General features: G+C 38.3%; 1 protein-coding gene across 1 annotated transcript; it reads left to right on the top strand.

Annotated features, from left to right (window-relative positions):
• Positions 1–1,775: 1,775 nt before the first annotated feature.
• On the top strand, positions 1,776–22,998 carry camsap1a (calmodulin regulated spectrin-associated protein 1a; the record flags this gene model as incomplete). The annotated part of the gene is made up of 19 exons (XM_079257104.1): positions 1,776–1,953; positions 8,794–9,056; positions 12,086–12,247; positions 12,333–12,413; positions 14,078–14,110; positions 15,470–15,611; positions 15,973–16,112; positions 16,524–16,620; positions 16,782–16,908; positions 17,117–17,202; positions 17,719–17,803; positions 17,926–20,173; positions 20,256–20,392; positions 20,491–20,699; positions 20,855–20,917; positions 21,215–21,302; positions 21,393–21,514; positions 22,429–22,547; positions 22,708–22,998. 19 exons carry the CDS (start codon positions 1,776–1,778, stop codon positions 22,996–22,998), a joined length of 4,671 nt encoding a protein of 1,556 aa, XP_079113230.1.
• Between the last annotated feature and the right edge of the window lie 714 nt (positions 22,999–23,712).

Genomic DNA, 23,712 nt, shown 5'->3' with positions numbered 1-23,712 from the left:
ATGTATATATATATATATATATATAAATATATATATATATATATATATATATATATATATATATATATATATATATATATATATATATATATATATATATAATTTGAAAAGATAGAAAGGATCTTGTTTGCAATTTGATGATTCCCTGTTTTACTAGCACTGAAAAGTTCTGCATATTCTTGGGGTAAAAAAAAAAAATAAAAAAAAAAATAAAAAAAAATCGTCTCCAAAACCTTTATCTCCTGTCAGATGTAAACGTAAATGAATAAAACAACAGCAAAAGACAGCTTTTAGGTCAATTATGTAGACCCCTAGAAGGTTTCACATACCAAAAAGACTCATAAATATCATTTGAAAATCTTAACTTCATTAGCTAACACTGGCTATTTGCTTTGAATTAAATTGTACACAAATTCCCAGTTTTTCTCTTTGCAACTTCTTCAACAAGGTTACCTAAATTTGCCAACTCGTGTTCTGAAGACGTGGATAACATGAGTAGTTGAAGAAATTCTAGGGCAGGGTGGGCAACTTCGGTCTGGCCACGGTCCTGCAGGTTTGGGGAGTTTACCTGCTGCAACACAACTGACTCACACCAGGCGTAATTAGCAGACTTGTGCAGAGCTTGAGATCAAACTCTGCACTAGTCTGCAAATTACCAATTGATTTGAGTCAGCTGTGTTGCAGCAGGGAAACACTTGCAGGACTGCAGCTCTGGAGGACTGGAGTTGCCCACTCCTGATGTAAGCTGTATTGTGCCAGGGAAACACAAAAACCTGCAGAATGGTGGCCCTAAATGACCAGAGTTGGTGACACTAACAAAGTGTTTATTAATTATCCTGTAATGACACTGTGCGGACTAACAGCGCCCCCAGCAGGTGGATAGGTGTGTTGCAGTCGAGATAACTAAAGGTAACACCCGCCGTCCCCATAGAGACAGGCTCCTACAACAGCGATCCTCCGGCACCGTTAGACCCGCTACACCCAATGACAGAAGCATTGACAACGCCAGCATGAGACCGTCGGCTTTTGTACTTTAATAATTCCCCCGAAAACAGACTTCCGAATGGTTGCCAATCAGGTTTTTTATTATTGGATTAACGAGCATCAGCCGCCAGCCGCCGCTTTATCCTGACAGGCCAGAGATTTGTGTCGCTGGACAGGGAGGAGTCTCTCTTATTCCTCCGCTAGCTGAAGCCAGGCCAGCATGTTGGCGTTTTAACAAAAATACTCCAAGCTGTAGACACCGAGAGGACCCAAATGTGCTCTTAGAGGTGAGTTTTTGTTCTATTTGAGACATACATTTCGAGGTGTGCGCGCGCAGTTTAGCTAGCTGACATGTCATCAATACAATGAACTTAGCGCCGCTACGTTCATGTTAATGGACACTGTCAAACATGCACTTGCTATAAAATAACAAACGGCAGCTGTCAGACTACTGTCAATATTTTGGTTAGTTATGATTGTCTAGTTACAAAATTACAGTTTTTGTTATGTATAAAAGTGCAGCTTTGACTCGACAAATAATCAGCTGATTATCATGCAAGTAAATAGTGTCTGTGTGGGGATTTAAGAGTGCATGCATGTACCTGGTATTGGAATAATCACTGTCATCAAGGACACATACAGCTGAAGCAGGGTAGACAATGTATGCCAATGTGTGTGATTTCATACATCACCAAAGCTGGTGAGCCAGGCCCTGGTTGTTTTTGTTCTTAATATCGATGATGTAATGCTGTTTGCTTCCACTAGCAGTAATATCTTTGTGTCTGTGCAGGATGGATGTGAGTGCTGGTAGGGACAGCACCTGGAGGGGAGCAGCAGCAGCAGATGATGGTGATGGAGGACGAGGAGGAGGCATGGAGGCTCAGGTTGTTCCGCTGGAGCTCTATGACTCTGCAAGGGCCAAAATAGACGCAAATCTCCGCTGGTTGTTTGCCAAAGCCTATGGTATAGGTAAGGCTTCTCTAGAGTTTTTCCATGCACCACTGAGACTATGCTCTCAAAAGGTAATTGATTATATATACCCTGATAGGATGTAAGCAGCCTGATATTGTAGCCTCATTTGTAGATGAGCTAATTTGTTCTAAAAAAAAAAAAAGACAAGTTTTTAGTGAAGATCATTGGTGTAAATGCTGTAATAGTTTATCATGTACAGTGGGAAGAGACTATGTTGAGTATTTCAATAAACTCAAGCAATGATAGATTTATTATTTGCAGATGTAAAGTAGACAACTGAGATTACTACTATTTTATTACTGGCTGCTGAAGTAAGCCACCCACCTCATTGTACATTTGCCTGAAGATTTGTTTAGTTAGCAGGTGACAAACTGTAGTCATCTTCAATTAAGTCACACTCATTAACTACAGTATTTAACATCAAGGAGGAATGCATTTGCTTCTTTCTGATGAAAGTGTATGTTTTCAATGTTAAAATCAAGTCTTTGTCAATGTTAAACAAATAAGTTCTGGGTTTAAACCCAGAAGCCTTTGCTTGTGTAGTCTGCATGCTTTTTGGGTGTGTGCTGTCTGTCTGTTAGCCCTGTGATGACCTGCTGATCTGTCCAGGGTGTAACAGACTCCCTCCCAGTGCCAGTTGATTTAGGCTCCAGTCCCCTTTGATTCCAAAAGGATGAAGAGGGTATGGCTGACGGATTAAATAGTATTTTTTTTAATTGTGCAACATGGTTAAAAATAACAAGCAGGAATCAAATAAAGCTCAGTTTTAAATTTTTTTTACATGAAAATATTTCATATTAAAGGGTTCAAACATACTTAATTAAGGATTGAATAGTTTACAAACCTAATTAGAAATCTGTCATATTCTGTTTGTAATAATCTATGCCACAAAATATATTTTTATAATGAGTATATTTTTTTCTGGAAAATATTTCCAAACCATGAGAGATGCACTTCAGACCTTAATATTTTCTTGGTAAAAAACTGCGGCTGACATCTAGGGATCAGTCTATAACACAGGCCAGTTGCCTTGCCAGTTCCAAGGTTTGTTAAACATTTGAAACGATTGCTCTATATCACAAGGCTGAAAGTAAATGTCTGGAAACTCCTCCTGAAATGTAGGTTTTTGTGTCACTCACTGGCTGCTCTAAGGAGTGTGAGTATTAGTTCAGCTGTGCTATTAATGCAGCCCTGTAAGTCACTGTCTTTGTTATGAGCATGATAACAAAGTATTTGAAAGGGAATACTGAAGCATAGGAAGACTCTCTGGTATTGCATCTGTTTTATGAGTCGTGGAGGTGTTTCCCTCCCTGTGGTGTTGTTGGACTGGATGACTCAGTAAAATGATGTTGAGAATGGGTGGAAACTGTTTGATCTTCTTCCAAATATGTTAAAACACACCTTTAATTTGTAGTGAAGACATGACTTTCTCAAATTTGAACAAAACAGTGTCATACCACAGTAGTGTGACCAAAATCACAAGATCAGCTGGAGCACTTTATTCTTTAGCATTAGTGTATTTAGTATTTTGGTCTTTGCTTTGCAGGCTGAGGCATTAACTCTCAGCACTGTTGTTACTCAACACTGTGTTGTTCTAGGACAGAGATCAGGTCCCTATAATAAACACCAAATCATCACTACCACTGTGCCAAGTTTCCTGTCTTCCTTAATCTGATCCACCCCTGCTTACTTTGGTATGGCAGGGACACTAAGGAGCATTTTAATCAACACAGACTGATTTACTGATTTCAATGCAAAACAACACTTGCTTAAAGAACAGATAGGACCACTGTTAAGTGACAAGACCACTGTTTTTATTGAGATCTTAAAATTATCATAACATTTAGAGGTTCTGGAGACAAAAAGAACAGAATGCAGTTCTAATAAACCAGCATTTTATTTACACTACAACTTAAAAAAAAACGAGGAAAGTACATTTTACAACTTTATGAAAAGCAGGAGTTCATCTTGAATTTGATGCCAGCAGCACGTTTAAGAATATTTGGGACAGGGCCATGTTTACCACAATGCAGCATCTCATCCTCTTTTAACAACAATATGCAAAATCTGAGAACAGAGGGAACCAGTTACTGGACCTTCCTGGGTGAAGAATGTTTTCTTTGTCAGATTTTGTTTTTCATGATGTGGCTCTTTCAGTCGATAGCAGATCTCGGATGCAAGAAGGCCAATCCAGCAACCAGAATCTTCTGCTAAAAAGCTGGGTTGTTTTAATAGATGCAGTTTGTTATTTAGCACGGTGTTGATCAAATTTGTTAGGTGTTCCATAAAAAAGATGACTGTATGGGGTTGTAGCATGCCTTCAAACCTGTTTATACATTTCAGCATTGATGGTGCGTCTCCACATGTCTAAGAGGCCAGTTCTATAGGCACCAATTCAGCTCTATGCCATCAAAGATGCAGGGTTTTAAAGGAGCAATGACAAGCTTGATGGCCCTTAATCCTGAAGAAGTGGTTTCCATTATTTAAAAAAAAAAAGAATGTCAAATTCTCATTCATTCAACCACAGAACAGTTTTCCACTTTGCCTCAGTCCATTTTAAATGAGCAACAGCCCAGAGAAGACAACATCACATTAACACATGTTTTTTCCTTTGCATGATGAAACTTTAACCTGCATATGTAGCTAAAAAAAAGCAAGCTGTGTTCCTAAACAACAATAATCTCCAAAAATAGATTGCTCTAGATATTTGTTACATTCTTTTTTGTATGCAAATAGCTAAGTGAAACTAACAAAAAATGTGATATTTACACATCATTATATACCATTTGATACAGCTGACTGACTGATCAAGTATATGCTGTTTTAATAACATAATTTCACCGCAACTCTGTCTGCTGGATGTAGCTCGGCTGTTATCTGAAAATTTTATGAAAAATAAAACTATAAATGCTTGTTGTTGTTTATTAAAGTTTATGTGAATTAATAAGTTATTTGTCAACCAAAAATATAAAAGAAAGAATTTCACAATCATGACAAACCTACTGATATCTATGACCTTTATTGATATTACATTGACTCTTAGAAAAAATGTCCACACAACTTTTCCAAAAGCATGTCTGAATCATGTTTTATTTAGATGGAACGCATAACAATAACTCCTTAAAATGATCCGATGGTCTGCTGTCACAGAATGTGTCTGCTTGCACACAAATACAATATCTCATTAAGACACTTAGAAAGGAAATTAATTTTTTTTTTTTTTTTTTACGGAGATTGAACATATAGTTGAAACACTTTGTTTTGAGAACTTTATTAGACAGAATTGCTGCATCCTAGTCAAATCTGGTATCTTCAGAATACTTAATGTCATACCCAATACATAATGTTACTGCACAGTACATACACACACAAAATACAGTCACACCCCCCTGGTTAGCCAGCGTGTTGGGCTGTCATTGGATTAAAATGCAAAGCATCTCACAAACACAGCGGTACTGAGAGGTCTGTGCGCTGGTGTTAAAGCCAGCACAGCCAGTCACATGTTTAAGTGTTTAATGGGATTGGACCTGAGGGCTCGCTTCATGTTCAACACAGCCTGTTTGTTTAGACTCGTGACATCTTTATTAATGGCCTTGGAGAAACAAAACCATTGATACAATGTTGTACTGGAAACTGAAGAAAGCATTTATTCCTTCATTTATTTTGAAAAGAGCTAAAAATAATATGTATTCAGATTTGTAGTATAAAACAAATTGTGAAAAATAACTTCAGCATTATAAGTCTCTTGGTTTTCACATGTTTTATCAGCTTATTGTCTGTCAGTTAATAAATAATTACATGAATTATTAATTTACTATACATACAGTACATAGATCGTGTACTGTTAATAGCTTATATTTTATAGCTTTTACCCAGGCGGATATTTAAAAAGGAATTCCAGTATTTACAGACTTACCACAAAAAGTAAGGACATTTTCCCTGGATGATTATTTTTCCCTTAATAATACCAAACAGTGTTTTATTGTACATTGTGAAAGTCTGATATAGCACACAGTTTGCGTATGAATCATTTACACATTGTTTAAAAGGAGGTGTAAATTAACGATCATACTTCTGTGGAATGAGCAACACCGCTAAATGTGTTGGTGGTGCCCCCAAAACATATGCTAAAATCCCAATGCAATATTCTCTTGTTGGCATTCACTCATGTTTTGAGTTCTCCACTAACAAATTCTGGAGTTATTCTTGAAAAAACTTGGCTCTTTTCAGCATGTTCCTCTTGGAGGATGAAATTTGGTCACAAACTCTAGTGATGTGGGATCTGCACTGGCCCTAGAATATCATTCTTATATGTCTGTCTGTCAGTAATGTGCCAATCAGGTGTCTGCCATACACCTGTACAATACAATCATCTGTACTGTACTATACAATAATCTCATAAGATAATACATCCATGTGCCTATGCTCCTTTTATTTTTACCTGAATGAAAACCATTGTATGCTCATACCTTGAATCAGTCTATATTATTTATGAGAATTGTGTGTTTTCTACAAAATTACACTTAATGCTTAAGTTGCATTAAACATAAAAACCCGATTGACTGGCTGTAGCCTTTTCATTATTTTCTGCAAGGTGGGACTCTGATGTGTTCCTCTGGGTGTTTCAGCATAGAGGCTGTGTAGTCTCAATATACAGCCTCAGGGATTTTTTTTTACCACTAAGCTGTCTTAGTTGATGGGAGAGTAGTGTCTTTCCATTACAGAGCTCAGCCCTGCCTCAACTGCCAGCAAGATCTCTGCTGGTCAGTTTGACCTAGTGTCCAAAAGAATAGGAACAAAGACTTTACATACACACATCTCTCGTTAATTCCCCTCAAATTCTCACATAGCGGGCTTAAAAGCTTGGATATTGTGGACAAAAAATTATAAGTAGTGTTATCACCTAGGATTAGAGGACAGCACCTGCCTTGCATTTCAGTTCTTCTTACCACACACACTCAGACAAGCACTTCCTGGTGTCAGGGACCATTAACTGATCCAGTGAGCAGGAGATGGGACAGCATCCCAGCCCCCACCTCTAGCCATGCCAGCATTCCCCATCTCCATAGCAACCAGAAGGACGAAAGGGCATTGTGGGACAGTTGAGGCTGAGGAGACGACAGGGTAAAGAATAGTGAGAGGGGTTGGAGAAAAACAAGTCAGATGAAATCAGACCTGACGTGGTGTAGAAGAGTGTTTTCTCACACGATCTGGATTCTCTTGTGCATGTGGCTGAGCTATATCAGTAGAGAGTGAAAAGGAAACTGTATATAGACCAAGTGCTAAGCATGCAGTGTGCTTTGAAAGGCACAGCTGAGGTCTTCACAGTGTGCTTGAGTTTTTATCCAAGACCGCTGTGTGGTGTATTTTCTACTGATGGATGCATAATTGTCTTTTATATCTCAGTCATAATGGACTCTAATGTGAAGCAAAATGTGAATGCCTTGGTTTATCTGTGCTGTAATGCCTTCCTAGCAGTTCTGTATTGACTACAGTATAAATATAATGTAGTATTGTTGTTCACCTTCTTATTTATTTGATTTTGAGCATTTATATAACATATAATGAATTTAAAATTCATTGCCAAAATTTGGAGATTCTTGACATGATATATACACAATCAGACAAAATAAAAAGGTTTTTTCCATAAAAGCTGTGTGTAAAATTACCACGAAAACATCCAGTGCATTATAATGAGCAACTACAGAATGATGGTGATGTAGAAAGCAGTTCATCACAATTGTATGGGTGTCTTCCAGGCCACCTATGAGAGCTGCACAAATGTTAAAAGACTAATTTGCAATTTGAAGATATGCACTCATTTACTTTCTGCTTACTGCATCTAGCCAGTACTTTAGTGATAATGAGTTAAAAAAATATGTATGTAATTGTTTATTTAATTTGTAGCTCTAGACTGTAGCTTTCTGAATTTCTATCTACACAGAAATGTCCTACACATAGTACAGAAACACAATATAGAGCACAAATACAGATAACAACAGCAAAAGCTAAACCTGCGTTTGTAGTAAAAATGCAGTAAAATACAAGTGAATTGTTTTTAACTCCTTTTAGTCTTGATGTCAAGTTAAGCTTCCTTCCTTCCTACTCCTGTTTCATGTTTAATGAACAGAAATGAGTGTTATTGATCAGCTTATCTGACAGTATGAAATAAAATCTGTTCAGCAATATCTAATCAGCTATGACCAGTGTGATTTACAGAAACCAAAAAATAGGAACCACATTGTAATATAGTCTCCTTTCGTATTAGTTCTGTTATATTAAGAAAATCCAACCAGTTTTCAATTCTGTCAGAAGTTTTCTGGTACCTCGTTTGTCTCTCGTGTCTTGTCTAAAGCTACAGAATGTGCTGAAAGCTACATTTTGAAAGAGCTGTAGGCCTTAACTCTGGATTAACATGTCCAATGCATATAAAAATAGCTCTCCTACGTCTGTGTCCACTAGGAGGAAAACACCAGACAACACTGTAAGCTTATGTATAACCACTTAGTCTTGTTAGCTCTTGAATTAAAGCCTCCATTCCTCAGTATGCCTATCAGACATTCAGCTCTACTAGTGACTTTCTCTTAGTGCTGTGTTATTCCACTGGTTTCTCCTAAGACAGTCTAATACCCTGATAGTCTGCACACTGGGAGCTCCTTTGTTATGTAACATGGTGAGACATTGGCACTCACATGTTTGCATGTAGATGCATGGCGTGATTTTTGACTTAATGCATGTTTAAAAAGGAAAACAAGTATCTGCTGGAGCTTTATCTTTTATCTAGCAGTCTGGACAAGTTAGTAATTCTGTCATACATGCCTTTTTTACTTCTTCCAGATCATATCCCTCCAGACCTTCAAGACCCTTTCTATACGGACCAGTATGAGCAAGAACATATCAAGCCCCCCGTCATCCGCTTGCTGCTGTCTGGAGAGCTCTACTGCCATGTGTATGGACTCATCCTTCCTGCTGAGCAGGCTGCATCCCTCCAAAGCCACCAGTCTGTCATCCAAGCCCTTTCCAGGAAAGGCATCTATGTCCTGGAGAACAACAACACACCTGTTTCTGAGCTGGATCTCAGCTCATCCCCCATCAAAATGGTTGGTAATTCATCATGTCAAGTTTGATGCCATCAGTAATATGATGTTAAAGCAAAGGCTTAAAGCTATAGTGGGTAATCTTGCTCAGACATTTTTTTTTTACTCTGGGTGAAGTGGTACTTCGTCCTGATAGTAGTCTATATATTTTATAATCATGAACAATAAGAAATATAGTTAGACCCCTCAGTTTACTGTAGATCTGTAAAATCTCTGACCAATCCAAACGTACGGACTGAATTGGAGCTGTTCATTGCTTATATGTTGTAAGCTTCTTCACCCGGCTCCCCTCCTCCCCCGCATACCTGATAGCCACACCCTGCATAAAAACAGTGCGTTGGAATGAAAATACAAAGTAGTGAAGAAGAAACTTGGAAGGCAAACATGAGAAAATGAAGGAAGAATTTCTCAGACCTGGCTCGGTTTATTTGCCTCCTCCTGCTAAACAGCCGAGAAAGAGAAAATTGTTGGTGGAAAAATCTGCAAATAAAAAACCCTTGGATCACTCAAGAAGCAAAACTAGAGGGGGAGGAGCCAAGACAGGGTGCCACTTTCAAATCTTGCTACCTCTCCAACATTACCTACCACAGCTTTAATATATTAAAAGTAGTATCCCAGAATCCTTAAAGTAGAGTGATCTGTGATGCTGGAGGTATTTACTATATACATTTCAGAATTCTTTGTCCTACCCTCATTTGTCCAGAGCCCGTCAGTTAGTGTTACTTACACACATTCATAGCTGATAGATTTGCTTGAAGGCATCTCAGTCACCATGTAGGGTAAAAAGTGTTGAGACTAAAAACCTGAAATTTAATGTGCTTTTAAACATATCAGCCTAAATAAAATCAGAGTTCTCACTTGACGCACACAAGCAATAAGGCTGGAGGTCAAATAACTCCAACATAAATACTCAGCTTGACACAAACTGGCCAAGCCACAAAGCAGATACTCCAAAGTTGAATTTGTGCTTTTTTTTTTTAAATTCAATTTTATTTGTAATGAATCTGTAACAGCTGGGATTGTTAGAATATACCTGATGTTTGCCTGTTTCTCTGCACAGTGATGCAAAACTTTTAGTTTATTGCCGTTGCATTCACTCATACTCCCCACAAATGTACTCTTTGTATTTTCTCCTCCAGGTAGAGAACATTGTACAGACATGTAGACTATTTGAATCTAAATATCTAAAAGCAAAGTTCATTGGAGCACCTACAGATAATTGACCTTTATTTGTCCACATGCTTAAATATGTAAGAGTGCATTTCCATGCAAAGTGTAGAATTGACCAACTTATGTTATAACTTTTTTATAATTAGGGATGTGGGTTATTTTACACACAGTTGTACCCATGATTATACACAGAATCTCGAAGCAGAAGAGTGAAACTGCAAATAGCTTTGCTGTTCTTCTGACAGAATGCAGCATTTACATATGTCCCTTCTTTTTTCAAAGTAATAATTATTCAGTTGGTATTTATAGTTATTTTTAAGTAGAAATTTTGCCTCATTGGTGCCAAAACTTATACAAGACACCTGTGGCAAATATTTGATAACTTATTGTTGAATTGCTGGTGTTATGATTATAAGATCTTGAAATGTGTGTGTTCCAACATGAATGCATCTTCAGAATGACCTGATCTGTGTAGGAAGGGCAGAGACAGGATTCTGGACAGATACCACTTCACAAACTGTGAAATGTGATTGGGACTGTAGTTGCAGAGAAGTACTAAGCACTAGATATATTTAGGTTCATATTCAAGTGGATTTGGGGTCACATACCACCTGAGGTGGGAGACACAATGAGCATTTTTCAGCCATTACTGAGCACAATTATGCCAATTGTGTCAAATACTGTATTTTCTCTGGATCCAAAAACCCATTTAGTCACCCCTGGACAAATCAACACTATGCATAAATCGAACAAGAAAGAACTGGTTCTGCAATGATGCTGCGTGTAGCAGGTCAATTCAGATGGTATCACCTTTTTTCATATATCACATCTAAAAACAACCAAAGTTGCTTTAAGTGTCTCAAAAAGTGTGACGGGTCCTCTACCAGTTGCAGACATGTCTTGCCTGTGTGTTGCTACACCGTGTTTTTGGTACACAGTTTCATATCAAACCTTTTTTTTTTTTTATTTATGAGATAGATCTGTCCTTTGTTCTTAAATATTTAACTGCACTTATTTACACACATAAAACTTAGTTTCTGCTTGCACTCTTTTAGAAAAAGGCTTCAAATATAATTTTGTTTTCATATATGCTTTATAGATGAATGTTAAGATGATTTCAATGAGTGATCACACCAGTCACAAGAATTCAAATGATCATTTATATTGTTTTTTATTTCAGTACATCCAATGTATACAGAATAACTTGTTTCATTGCCCCAATAAGCTCAAATATCTATATTTTTTAAATAAAGTATTTCTTTTGAAAATAATAATTTGTCAGGAAATATTTCTGTAAATATGGATACTCTTTGTTCACTGAGTGTAACCTAAGTGAACTGGCAGCCCACACCCACCATCTGGTAATGAGCTCATTTTATTATGCTTTCCAAACCAAATCTTAGCCAAGAGTAGTAGAATAAATTCTGCACCAGTGGATCGGGCAGTTCTGCAGGTTTTGGTGTCTGCAACCTAAATATTTATCAGGCCAAATGTGTGGTGTTTTAAACTGAAAACCCATTTTCTAATCATAATAGATGGCTCACTCTTCAGAAATATTAGTTGTGAGAACATAAGCTAGCTGAAAAGCAGCAGTTCATGTTGTTCTCCTCAGAATTGCATTAGTGGATTCATACATTATCTCCAGAAGAGAAACTCTAGAGTTTTAAGGCAGTTGTTACCTGTATAGATGTGATAGATTGATGCAAACAATGTTTAAAGCTTACCTGTTTATTATTAATAAACCCATGATTCTGATTCAGGTCACATAAAGGATTGCTTCAAAATGCCTCAGTGCCTGTTAGATATGCTAATATGTGTTTTTTGTTAGATTTAAAGATAACTCCTAATGTCTGTCCTTCCAGAGCTCCCACATCCACCTTATTGATGCTCTGATGGTGGCCTACACAGTGGAAATGATCAGCATAGAGAAGGTGGTGGCCAGTGTGAAGCGCTTTGCAAACTTCAGTGCCCCCAAGGAGCTTCCTTATGACCTGGAAGATGGAATGATCTTTTGGATTAATAAGGTAATAACGAAATGTCAGTGTTCATTTTTGGATTGTTTGGACTGTTTTTAAGTTTCTCTGGTGCAAATTATGTTTTTGTATTTAGGTGAACATGAAGATGAGAGAGCTTACTGAGAAAGAGTGTAAAATGAAGCAACATCTGCTTGAGTCACCCAGTCACCAAAAGGTAAATGGACTTTTTATACATTTTTCTATATTACATAGCTTTTCTATCACTTTGTTTCTTTTTTCATTAGTAAATTATCATTGTTTAAGGTGTCTTGTATTGAAGAGCTTCTTTCTTCAGCAGTATTGTTGTCTTTGTCTCTTGACCCTTTGGTTGTGATGTTACAAGCATTCACAGTCATGTGGAAAAGAAAATACATAATCTTTCACTGCAATGATTTAACAGAAAGTTCCTGTTTGTACTGTGATTCTCACATCACTTTGTGATGGCAAAATGTGGACACAAGGTGTGCCAGTGTCTGTCTAAATTATGTAGAATAGTGGTTTGAAAATATAGCTCCCAATTTTCCATTTATTTGGAAAATGTAATGTTGCCATGGAATCAAATAAATCAAACCAAACTGAATTTGCTTTATTTTTCCATGTACTGTTTTTTTTGCAGTAGTTGCAAGACTTTAGGTTGTGTAAAAACAAAAAAGAAAGTAATTCACCATAATGTGCCCTAAAATACTTTCAAAAAGGGAATAAATTTAAAATACAAAACTTTCAAATACAAATCAAGGCATTAGTACTTTTTTTTTAAAGAGCTCAAGTTTTGGCAAATACAGTGCTAGGGTGACAGAATCAGTCTCCAAACCATCAAATATCTTTATTTAGTAATTTGATAGATATAGGAATAAATGAGACCATAAAGGCATTGTTTTCATACTGAATATAACAGAACTGATAGCTTAATCCAGACTATGGGATAGGTTAATAGATTAATTATTAGTCACTACCAAGAAGAGAACTACTGGAAAACAGAAATCAAGGTAAGAGACAAGCCAAACATTGTGCAGACTTTACTAGCACTCTCTTGTACAAGCTGATTAAACCTGTGATTTAAATTAGGTTATTGTTCAAAATTATGTACAGTGAGCATCTATTTTGACAGGAATTTGCTGTTTTACCCTCTTTGTTTTAGTTTTCTATTAATTGTTCTCCCCTCTTTGAAAATTAAATTTTGCCAATACAGTATTACTACACGTATTACCAATATAAATGGTGCATGGTCTATATTAAGATAGTTTGTCTCATTAAAAACTTAGAACGCTTTATATTCTTCATTCACTCATACACACACTAATACAGTGCCTCTTATTCTGCGTATACAGAAGTGTTTTCTATCACAGACACTTGAAAGGTTGGGGGTAATGTTGAACATGCTATGCAGACAGAGGGATCAGGAGATCAAATCACTGGCCCATGATCCTGTAGTCAGAGTTCATGTGTGGAAACATCATGTTTTGTTGAATTTTTAGATAGCTGTATCGTTTTTGTGTATACCAATATGATTAAGTTTCGATTGTCAAAATTAGCATTAAATCTTTTAAATGATCGATCTACATGAGCTAAGCTAAGCTTAGCTAGAATTGTAGGGATACTTCTTTAGTTAACTGTCAAAGCTTTATTAAAGTGTCTTTTGTTCTGTTTGGAAAAATAAGTAAGTCTTAATGCTTTTTTTCAGTGTAATCCCTGTCAAAATCAGATTAGATCAGATTTCTTTCCTTGCTGACAGGAGATAATCTGATTTCCTGTAGTTGTTTCTGACCCTTGACCTCTCTACTGCTCTTCCTGTTTGACCCCCCTTCCCAATTCCTTCCCTATGTTTGTCTTGGATGCTAGTCTCCCTCCAAATGGTACTGGAAACTTGTACCTGTAAGTGCAAATGCTTACGATCTCTTGTGTGAGTGTGTGTGAATGTATGTGTGTCCTTTGAGTTGCATGTTTCTTGGGTCAGTCTAATTTTGGGGCAGCACACTTTCAGTCAATTAGGTAAAGCCAGATATTAGCTAATGCCGGTTTTTATAGAAGTTATCTTAATATGGAAAAGTGTGTTTCGTAGGGATGTGAATATAACAACAGCTCATGATTCAATTCGATTCCGATTTTTGGGGTGACAATTCAATTCACAATCGATTTTCGATTAAAAAATGCATTACACTTAAGTAACAAAATGTACTAATTTCCCAAGTGACTTCATTTTTCAATAAGCTGGAATGAACTGCTCATCATTTTTCTTATTTTCAATTAGGAAAAAACAACACAGTAGCCAGACCATCATTCTGCTGTGATAATGCCCAAAAGACAAGAGAAAATATCAATAAAAACAATAAAAATGACAAAAATTTTTTATCATAGATTATTTTTATTTCTTTGAGAAAAAAAAAGATTCTGGAAAAAATATAATTCGATATTAACATTGTGAAGCAAAAAAATCCCTGTTTTAGATTTTTTTCAATTCGATTCCCGACCTCTAGTGTTCCGGGTATGAAACCTAGTGGCTTCATACCGTTTAGTGGTAAAATAGGAAATATTGTACATAAATCTTGTTTCATACTCATTTGCACTCATTTTAAAACCCTTATGTAATTTTATTAACTGTGTTCTGCTCCCTTCAAATATCCACACAAAGGTAAAGTGCCTATCAGAGATGATATGAACTGCCAGGCACTTCAAACTCATTAAATAACTCCACATGTCCACTTATAGCTTATCTCATTTCAGTATTAACATCCTCCCAATCATTTCTTTCCTTCCTCACCAGCCTGATTTATTGCATGCTCTGGCCCATTGCTTATTGGAACCTGTGGAGTTCTCTCGTGTGGTAATGTATCCATTTTTCACCCTTTTCTGTATTTCATTCTGTTCTTTTCATTCTTTTTTTCACATCCACCAGCCCCTTAACCCTCCTCATCGTTAGATAAACCTGAACTCATTGTCTTCATCACCAGTTTATTCAGCAAGTCATGCATTGGTGTACTGTATGTTAGGACAGATGCACAAGGTGCTCCTGTTAAAATACAGCTCCAACTGAGTGAATGTTATTCCAGACAGACTGTAAAGCACTGCAAACCAAGTAAATACATCAGCTGTACAGTAAATGTGTTAAAGTGAGGCAGGAATGAGTTGCAGTGTGTCAAATGTTGTGATTGTGGGATGTGTGAGAACGTGACTCAGTTTTTGTCAAATAAGTTTGTTTCACTGTGTAAATTTGGGCCCTCTTCTGGTGTTTAGGTGCGCTACCGCAGAGATCATCTGTCAGGTCGAACACTTCAGCACTTCCCACAGTTAGAAGACTTGTTGAAGGATGTGTGTGATGGCACAGCTCTACTCGCTGTCATCCACTTCTACTGCCCAGAAGTTATTAGACTGGAAGGTACCTTAACATAAGACTTCTACATTTTTCTTTTTTTCATTTTTTAAGATTTTCAGATTAGGTTTAATATTTTAATATATTTAAGTCTGGAAACAAACATTACAGGTTAAGAAGAACCCACCAGAATATGCTCCATCAACCTAAATTTTAAATTTTAAAATTTTGTGCAAAGCTTAGCTGTCTGCATTTTGGTTAAAGTTTCATATAACTTATACAAATATGAGTTGTTGCAGTATTTTCCTAATGTTTCCTAACACCAATAATTCAGTAAATAGCTATGTGACAAAGATTTTGATCTACAACTTGAAATCAGTCAGCTTTAGCAAGATCACACTGAACATTGCTGCTGTGCTTTGTACAGATATCTGCCTGAAGGAGGTTCCTTCCATAGCTGACAGCGTGTACAACATCCACCTACTAACAGAGTTTTCTAATGAGTACCTGAATAAATGCTTCCATCTAAAGCCTGAAGACCTTCTATACGCTCCACCAGTATTAAAGGTGAGACTCAAAACATTTCATGTTCACAAAGTTTGGGATTAATCTATAAAGAGTTACTGTAGACAATAGTCTTTTGGTTTCAAAGTAAAAAAAAAAATCCTGCCTATGGTTACTAGATCTGGATAAGGATTTTTGTATGCTGGTATAATGTACCACATCTCCTCACCTTATGTTAGTTCTTTTTTTACGTGTAAATGCACAACATGTCCCACAAGAAAAACAACAATATGAATTACTGTTTTATTAAAATAACTGAGCTTCCTGACTTATAAATCATATATGTCATAAAAGCAACTGAGTGAGGAAAATCTAAAGCAATCACTCTCTTTAACGTTCTCATTTATAGAAATGGATTGTCTGCCTTATTGTCATGCCTTTCTCCTAACTGTCCTTGTTAACTATATCTTACAGAATAATGTTATGGTCTTCATTGCTGAGCTGTTCTGGTGGTTTGAGAATGTTAAGCCAGACTTTGTGCAGCCCAGAGACCTTCAGGATATAAAAGATGGTATAAAACACTCTCCACTTCCATGTATTTTGAGTTGAAATTTACATAAGAGAGTTGAAAATTAAAGTCATAGGAAGATGTACTGAAACAGGTGTGTGTGCCTGTATGACATGGTTGTTTTTTTTTTTTTTATATCTCTGTTCCTCTACCATTTTTTATAGTGAGACTATTGCTTCAGCCTAAAAGTTCTCGGTCCTATGCCCCCATCTCCAATGTCACCAAACGGAGCTTCCTTCCCTCATCAAACTCAGCTGACATCTTAACCACAACCCGAAGTCCTGAACTCAGGTATCAATCTGTAATGGTGTCTTTGCAGAGATGCCATACTGAGACAGATGTACGTTTAAAGATTTATTTAATAATATAATATAATGCAGCATTTTCTTATGAGCGGTAAAAACTCAAATGGCAACACTTTGTTTATATATGTTTTTAGATCATTTCAGATTATTAATGTAATTTAACAGAAAACTTAGACTCTGTCTTTCTCTAACAGCTCCAAACCAACCTCATCAAGTCCATCTCACCCTTTGCTGCCACTGAGACAGAGGCAGCAGAAAGTGGCTCGCGAGAGCACTTCAGGTAACATATCAGTGAATATTCACCCCAGTGTTTGGTGCTCAGTGTGCTGCTACAAATCCCAATTAAAACAGATTTTTGCAAGACCACAGCATCAGTTGACATACTGAATAATTATTTTGCAGAAGAAAGAGATAAAATAGAGAGAAAACAAACATATGTAAAGGGCAGGAGAAGATTTGTGGATATTTTACTGTTAAAATGGTTCTGCTCCTAAACTTGACTATTAAAAATGAAACAAACGAAGTTAGATATATTGAGGGAATGTAATCTGTATGTATTTTCTTATTTAATTATCAACTTTAGGGAAAAATGATTTATTATATTATTATAATATATTATAATAATATGTTATAATATCTTATTTAATATATCATTTATTTCACTGAATTTTTTAGGACTGTAACATTCCAATACAAAATGCTTTGATTATTATTCCACCCAGAAGGTGTCTTTATAGAATTTAGTCTTTGGAAATATTTGGAAATGTGTTTTAATGTGTGGTTTTTTTTTTTACAGAGTTAAGAAATAGGTCAAACTCTGTGACACAAGCTGATGGGCATTATCAGGGCTCCATACTGGCATGGCCAGAGAGGAAGGCAAGGTAAATCCATGTTTATAGCTTTTCCCCCAGTGACACAAAAGTACTTTGAATTTGCTCTGTGATTCATTATAATTGGATAATTTAGTGCATATTTCTTTCTCTTCTGTCATTACTCCATCTAGGCCGTTGTCCCAGCCAGTGCCCTATACCCTGCATTTTGCCACAGAGGACAACGCTGACAGCATCAGTCTGGCTCGCACCATGAGCAAAGACAGCTTAGCTTCTAACATCATGAGCATTACCCCCAAACACATGCTGGGTTCAGGTCAGCACAGACTCAGTGGTCAAAGCTTGCTTAGTCACATGCGCATAGAAGATGAAGAAGAAGAAATAGAGGAAGAGGAACTGGTTTCTGTCATCCATCCTTCTGCATTTTCTCGACCTAGACTTGGAAGTGAAATGGAGCAGGATGAGCTGGAAGTACAGAATGCAACTTCATCCTCAAGGGTTTCCGTTTCTCCGTGTAATCTTAAGCATGATTCAAAACCCTTTAGTTTGAACCAGCAAGCAGAAAGCTTCTATCTGGAGCCTTTGATGCCCACCATCCCTAAGCCAGCCAAAGAGAAAAGCATCAGTCTGAGCAAGCAGCAGGAAAGTGGTGAGAGCCGCTGTAAAGTAGTTAAGAAAACAGCTGTCAATATCTCAAACACCTCTCAGAGAAGATCAACACCTGTGGTAAGATCACCTAGTAGCTCTCTCAGGCCTTCCACAGAAGGGTCAAAATGTGTCTCTCAGTCTGGGAAAAAACAAGCCCATGGTTTTTTTCTTCATCTGTCAGGGGAGCTGGACCTCCACACTCCATTTTCCTCCCCGTTGGATGCCGGGCACGACTCTGATTCTGACATAGCAGACCTTGAGGAAGATGAGGAAGAGGATGATCAGATGGATCCAACTAAAGAAGTGAAAACAGGTAGGGCAAAGTTCTTTGAGGATGGAGCCATGATGGAATTTGGAGAGGTGGAAGGAGAGTCAGCCAAACTTAGAGAGGACTTGAAGGTGAGCGAGCGGGAGGATAAGGAAGACGTCAGTGGACGCTCAAGTCCTTGTCCCAGTACTGTATCATGGGCGAGCAGCTGTAGCGCTTCAGGCAGCGCGAGTGTCAAGATGACCAGCTTCGCCGAAAGAAAACTCCTAAAACTTGGTCTGCGTGAAGGATACTCAAGTACTAGCAGCTCCCAAAAAACCACACCAGATGGCTCTGAGACTGCTCCTTTCTCCTTGGGGAAGGAGCCAAACTCTGTTTTAGGGAAGAATATAATGGTGAGTCCTTCGGTTGTGCCTTCAGAGCTGCTTCAACTTCACATGCAGCTGGAAGAGCAAAGGCGTGCCATCGAGTATCAGAAGAAGAAGATGGAGACCCTGTCAGCGAGGCAGAGACTAAAGCTTGGGAAAGCTGCTTTCTTGAACATTGTTAAGAAGGGTGGAGGGAAGAGTGACACACTTCCTTTACCTCTTAAACACTCCCAGGAATCGCCCGGACTATCAGTTGCAGAAAGGAGAAAAACAAAGGCACAGTCCTGCAAGGATGACTCCTGCCTTGATGTGCTGAAAGGTCAAACAGAGGCAGGACGGATGGCCAGAGACAACAAGTGGAGCACTTTGTCTCAGGATAATAGCTCTGAACCAGATTTGAATGAATGCTCCCGCTCCATAGATCTACTCAACGAAGCTATTAATTCTATTCAGCAGCAGATGATGCAGCTCTCCTTCCAGCAAGACTTACTGATGAAGCAGGGTGTGGCCTCACCCCCAGAGCTTGTAGAAACTGACCCAAGCACAGCCCCCAACACAACACAAGAACCTTCCTCTACCTCAGACTCCAAATCTTTTGCAGTTCACTTTGTCGATATTAGTGGCAGCAGTTCTGTCCCTTCCCGGCATCCTCCCAAGCTAAGTTCAAGCCAACGGAGCAAAGCATCAGAGCGGAAACAGAGTAAAGAAAACAGCAAGACGGCTTCTGTAAAGTCAAGCATCCCAGACTGCACACTCTCCCCAAATGAAGGTACACTTGGAGAGCAAGAAACAGGGAGTGTTGTTGAGAATTCCAAAATTGAGAGAAATATTCAGAGAAACGCCACCTTCAGAGTCCATGAAGGCACTGGAGAGGGAAGTGGGCACTTCTCTGGCAAACTAAAACTACAGGAACCACCAGTTATCTGCAAGACGTTTGAATCTCCATCACAGGATGAAGAAAAAATAGAGAAAAAAGCTGCCAGCTCTGAAGGTGGTGATGAGAACACCAGGATCAGGAGTCAGCTGATTGAGGTCGACTTGTCAGAGCTGAAGGATCCAGTTGAGGACGACGGTGCAGATGTGACAGACTGCAGAGCAGAAAGCGAGCAGAAGAATGTGTTGGGCTTCTTCTTCAAGGTAAAACTCATATTTATGCATATTTATGAAGTTTCTGTAAACTGCAATGTGACATATCACAAGTTTCTTTTTTATCTTCCAGGATGATGAGAAGGCAGAAGATGAGATGGCAAAACGACGTGCTGCCTTCCTCCAAAAACAGCAGCGCAAAGCTGAAGAGGCAAGACTACGGAAGCTGCAGCAGGAAGCAGACAGTGAGCTCAAACGTGACGAGGCTCGGTACGTTTTCATGCAAATTTGCACTTTTATGAATTATCTGAAAAAGGTGGACACTAGGATATAAAACATTAAGTCTTAACTCTCCTCCATTTTTCAAGGCGTAAGGCAGAGGAGGAGCGTATTCGTAAGGAGGAAGAGAAAGCGCGCCGAGAGCTGATTAAACAGGAATATTTGCGGAGGAAGCAGGAAGCCCTGATGGAAGAGCAGGGTCTGGTCAAGCCTCGAACAAGAACTAAATCACGCAGAAACAGGCCTAAATCACTGCACCGTGAGGAGTTGAGCATTCTCTCTAAAGGATCCGCCACACGTAAGAACAGCTCCTGTTAATAAACAGTGTTTATTTTAGTCCTACGTGCCATCTTATTTTTAATTCTGGCCATTTAGAACCATGTCTTTGTCTTTATGGTCTGTGTTCACTGACTTGCGCATTTGTTTAAGTGTGTGTGCATATGTGTTGTACAGGTAATAATCTGAAGGTGTCCGTGTTAACTAAAGCCCAGTGCTCAGCAGCAGGCTGCAGGGGAGGTGAACACTCTTACCTGCTCTGCATGTTGTCATATTAAGCATGCACAGCTGATAAGAAAAGTTTAGCCAGCAATAATAGGAGGAGTCAGTTTATAGAGCAGCTGCTTCCTTTGTTTCCATCGTATCAACTTTTTAATGTATAGCTTTCTGTGAGTTATTTTAGATGCAAGATGTAGGGACTGGAAATTTAGCGTGACTAAAGATTGTTAATCCAAGTCTCTTAAATGATTATACATTTGGACTGGTGTTCAGAAATGTAAAACTAAAACTGATACTAAATGATTTTTTGTTTTTCAGCTGATCTGAGCTTAAGTCATCGAGGATCGACGCTGTCTTTGGTGACTGATGCAGACAGTGTCATCTCTGGAGGAGCAGAGTCAAATAGGTGTGAATTTCCATATTTTAATACAGAAATGATTGATATGTTTTGTTTGTACATGTTGCTACTGGATTGACATATTGCTCTGTCCTTTAGGGCTGGGTCTGTGTGCTCTATGGAGTCATTCCCCATGCTGAGCAGGGCCTCCAGCAGGAACATGGAGCGAGACTGGGAGAACGGCTCCATAGCCTCTTCCATCACATCAGTGGAGTACAATGGTAAGCAGAAAAGTAGAAAATAATTACTTATATACAGGTGAGTTATAGAAAAAAATCACAAAGAGCAACCAGAACAACATTAGAGTCTCTTAGCATTGATTCTGGGAGTGTCTTGAACGTGACTGAACATTTTCCAAATGATAAGGAGTCACTTCCTTGTTCATTTGATGGTACTGGTGAAGAGGCTGTACATCTTGTTCAGGTCCTTTTTTTCAACGGTCAACTGTCTCTTGTAAATAAACGTTTTTAATTCATGTTTTCCATCAAAAACTGTCAGACATTTTTTTTTTACACTAGGTGAAGTGGTTCCTCGTCCTGATAGTAGTTTATACAATTTGTAAACATGAACAATAAGAAATATAGTTAGACCCCCTCAGTTTACTGTAAATCTATAAAAACTGACCAATCAAAACGTTTGGGGCGAATTGAAGTTGTTCATTACTTTTATTTCATAAGCTTCTTCACTGCTGAGAAAATGCAGGAAGGATTTCCCCAACCCGGCTCGTTTTTTTTCCCTCATCCCGCTAAACAGCCGAGAAAGAGAAAATTGTTGGTGGAAAAAGCTGCGAGACCACTTTAATTCCAATATACACACATTTGTGCTCTAATACCAATTTGGAAGTTTCCACAATAACACTGTACAAGTGAATATGCTACTACCTTGTAAACATCTCATGAGAACTGCCTTAGTTGCTGATTGGCCTGATCAGATACGTAATCTCAATTTACAGCTGGGATCAGCCCTCCGACATTTCCTATTACTTAACCACATGAAACGGATGCTGTGTATGTGTTTCTTGGGTGTATGTGCTAAGTACAGACTAAACATTAGAAAACAGCCATAGCTAGTTTGCTCTTCTGCACCATCTTGCTCTTCACATGAATATTTTTGCATGTGTTTTGTTTATCGAAAGGTCCAAAACTCTTTAAAGAGCCGAGCTCCAAGTCCAACAAGCCCATCATCATCAATGCAATCGCACACTGCTGCCTGGCTGGAAAGGTTAATGAGGTCCAGAAGAATGTTATCCTTGAGGTCAGTTGTGATAATTTATTATGTGTATTTGTAGAAGCTGCATCTAAAGCGATCTGTGTATTTTTTGTCTTAGATGGATTTGTTTTTCATCTATTTCACTCAGACTATTAGCACATTTAAGCCATATTTAATAAAAGTGTGTATTGTTTCCATCTCTTAGGAGTTAGAAAAATGTGAGTCCAATCACCTGATCATCCTCTTCCGTGATGGTGGATGCCAGTTCCGCGCCATTTACTCGTACTCACCGGACACTGAGGAGATCATCAAGTTCACAGGCAACGGCCCACGAAGCATCACACGCAAGATGGTTGACAAGCTCTATAAATACAGCTCAGACCGCAAGCAGTTCACTGTTATCCCTGCTAAGAACGTGTCTGTCAGCGTGGACGCCCTTACTATCCACAATCACCTCTGGCAGGTCAAGAGACCAGGGAGTGCACGGAGGAAGTGAGCGAAAGAACTTTCTATTCTATAAGCTACTGCTGGGCAGGACCCAAGACAGTCACGTCATTAGGGAAGGGATTAGATGGTCTGAGGCAGCGCTACATATACAGAGTGAAGCACCTGCCAGTTCACTGTTTTCCTTTTTATCTTGTTAGCTTTTTATTCTGCATGTCACACTTCAGTATTTGAATTTGTATGCGTGTCTCACATCATTTAAACACTACTGATGATGGATATTTATGTCACATTGAAGAGAAACTGGACTTCATAGTTAAATACTGCTCCATCTCATTACAATAACAAACATAATACTGAAACCAAGTGTTACTACTGGCAGGCAGTGATTAAGACAATGTATTGTAAAGTTTGCTTTATCAGCTTTGCAAAAAATATACCCTTCTGCTGTGATTAATCCAGCCTGCACATACAGACTGTAATGCTGCTGCCGCTGGTACATGCTTTCATGAAAAGGGAGGATTGAAGAGACATTTTTTTCATGTATGTGTGGATCGGATGTTAATATGTGGCAATGTCTCGTCCTGTTTTCTACTGAGTGGATTTTGAGGATGTGTGTGGGTTTTCGTGTTACATGGGAGCTGAATGCACTCTGGCATGATTTGGTCCTCAATGTTTTACTCAGTTATCATGCTTTGAAACTTCTGTTATGCAGCTCTTTAGATTTCTTTTCTTTTGTTTGTTTGAAGCTGTTTGTCACTGTTAC

The sequence above is a fragment of the Telmatherina bonti genome (assembly GCF_933228915.1).
Source record: "Telmatherina bonti genome assembly, chromosome: 17".
NCBI classification, from domain to species: domain Eukaryota; kingdom Metazoa; phylum Chordata; class Actinopteri; order Atheriniformes; family Telmatherinidae; genus Telmatherina; species Telmatherina bonti.
Note: the sequence above shows the minus strand (reverse complement) of the source record. Positions and strands in the feature narration are given on the sequence as shown.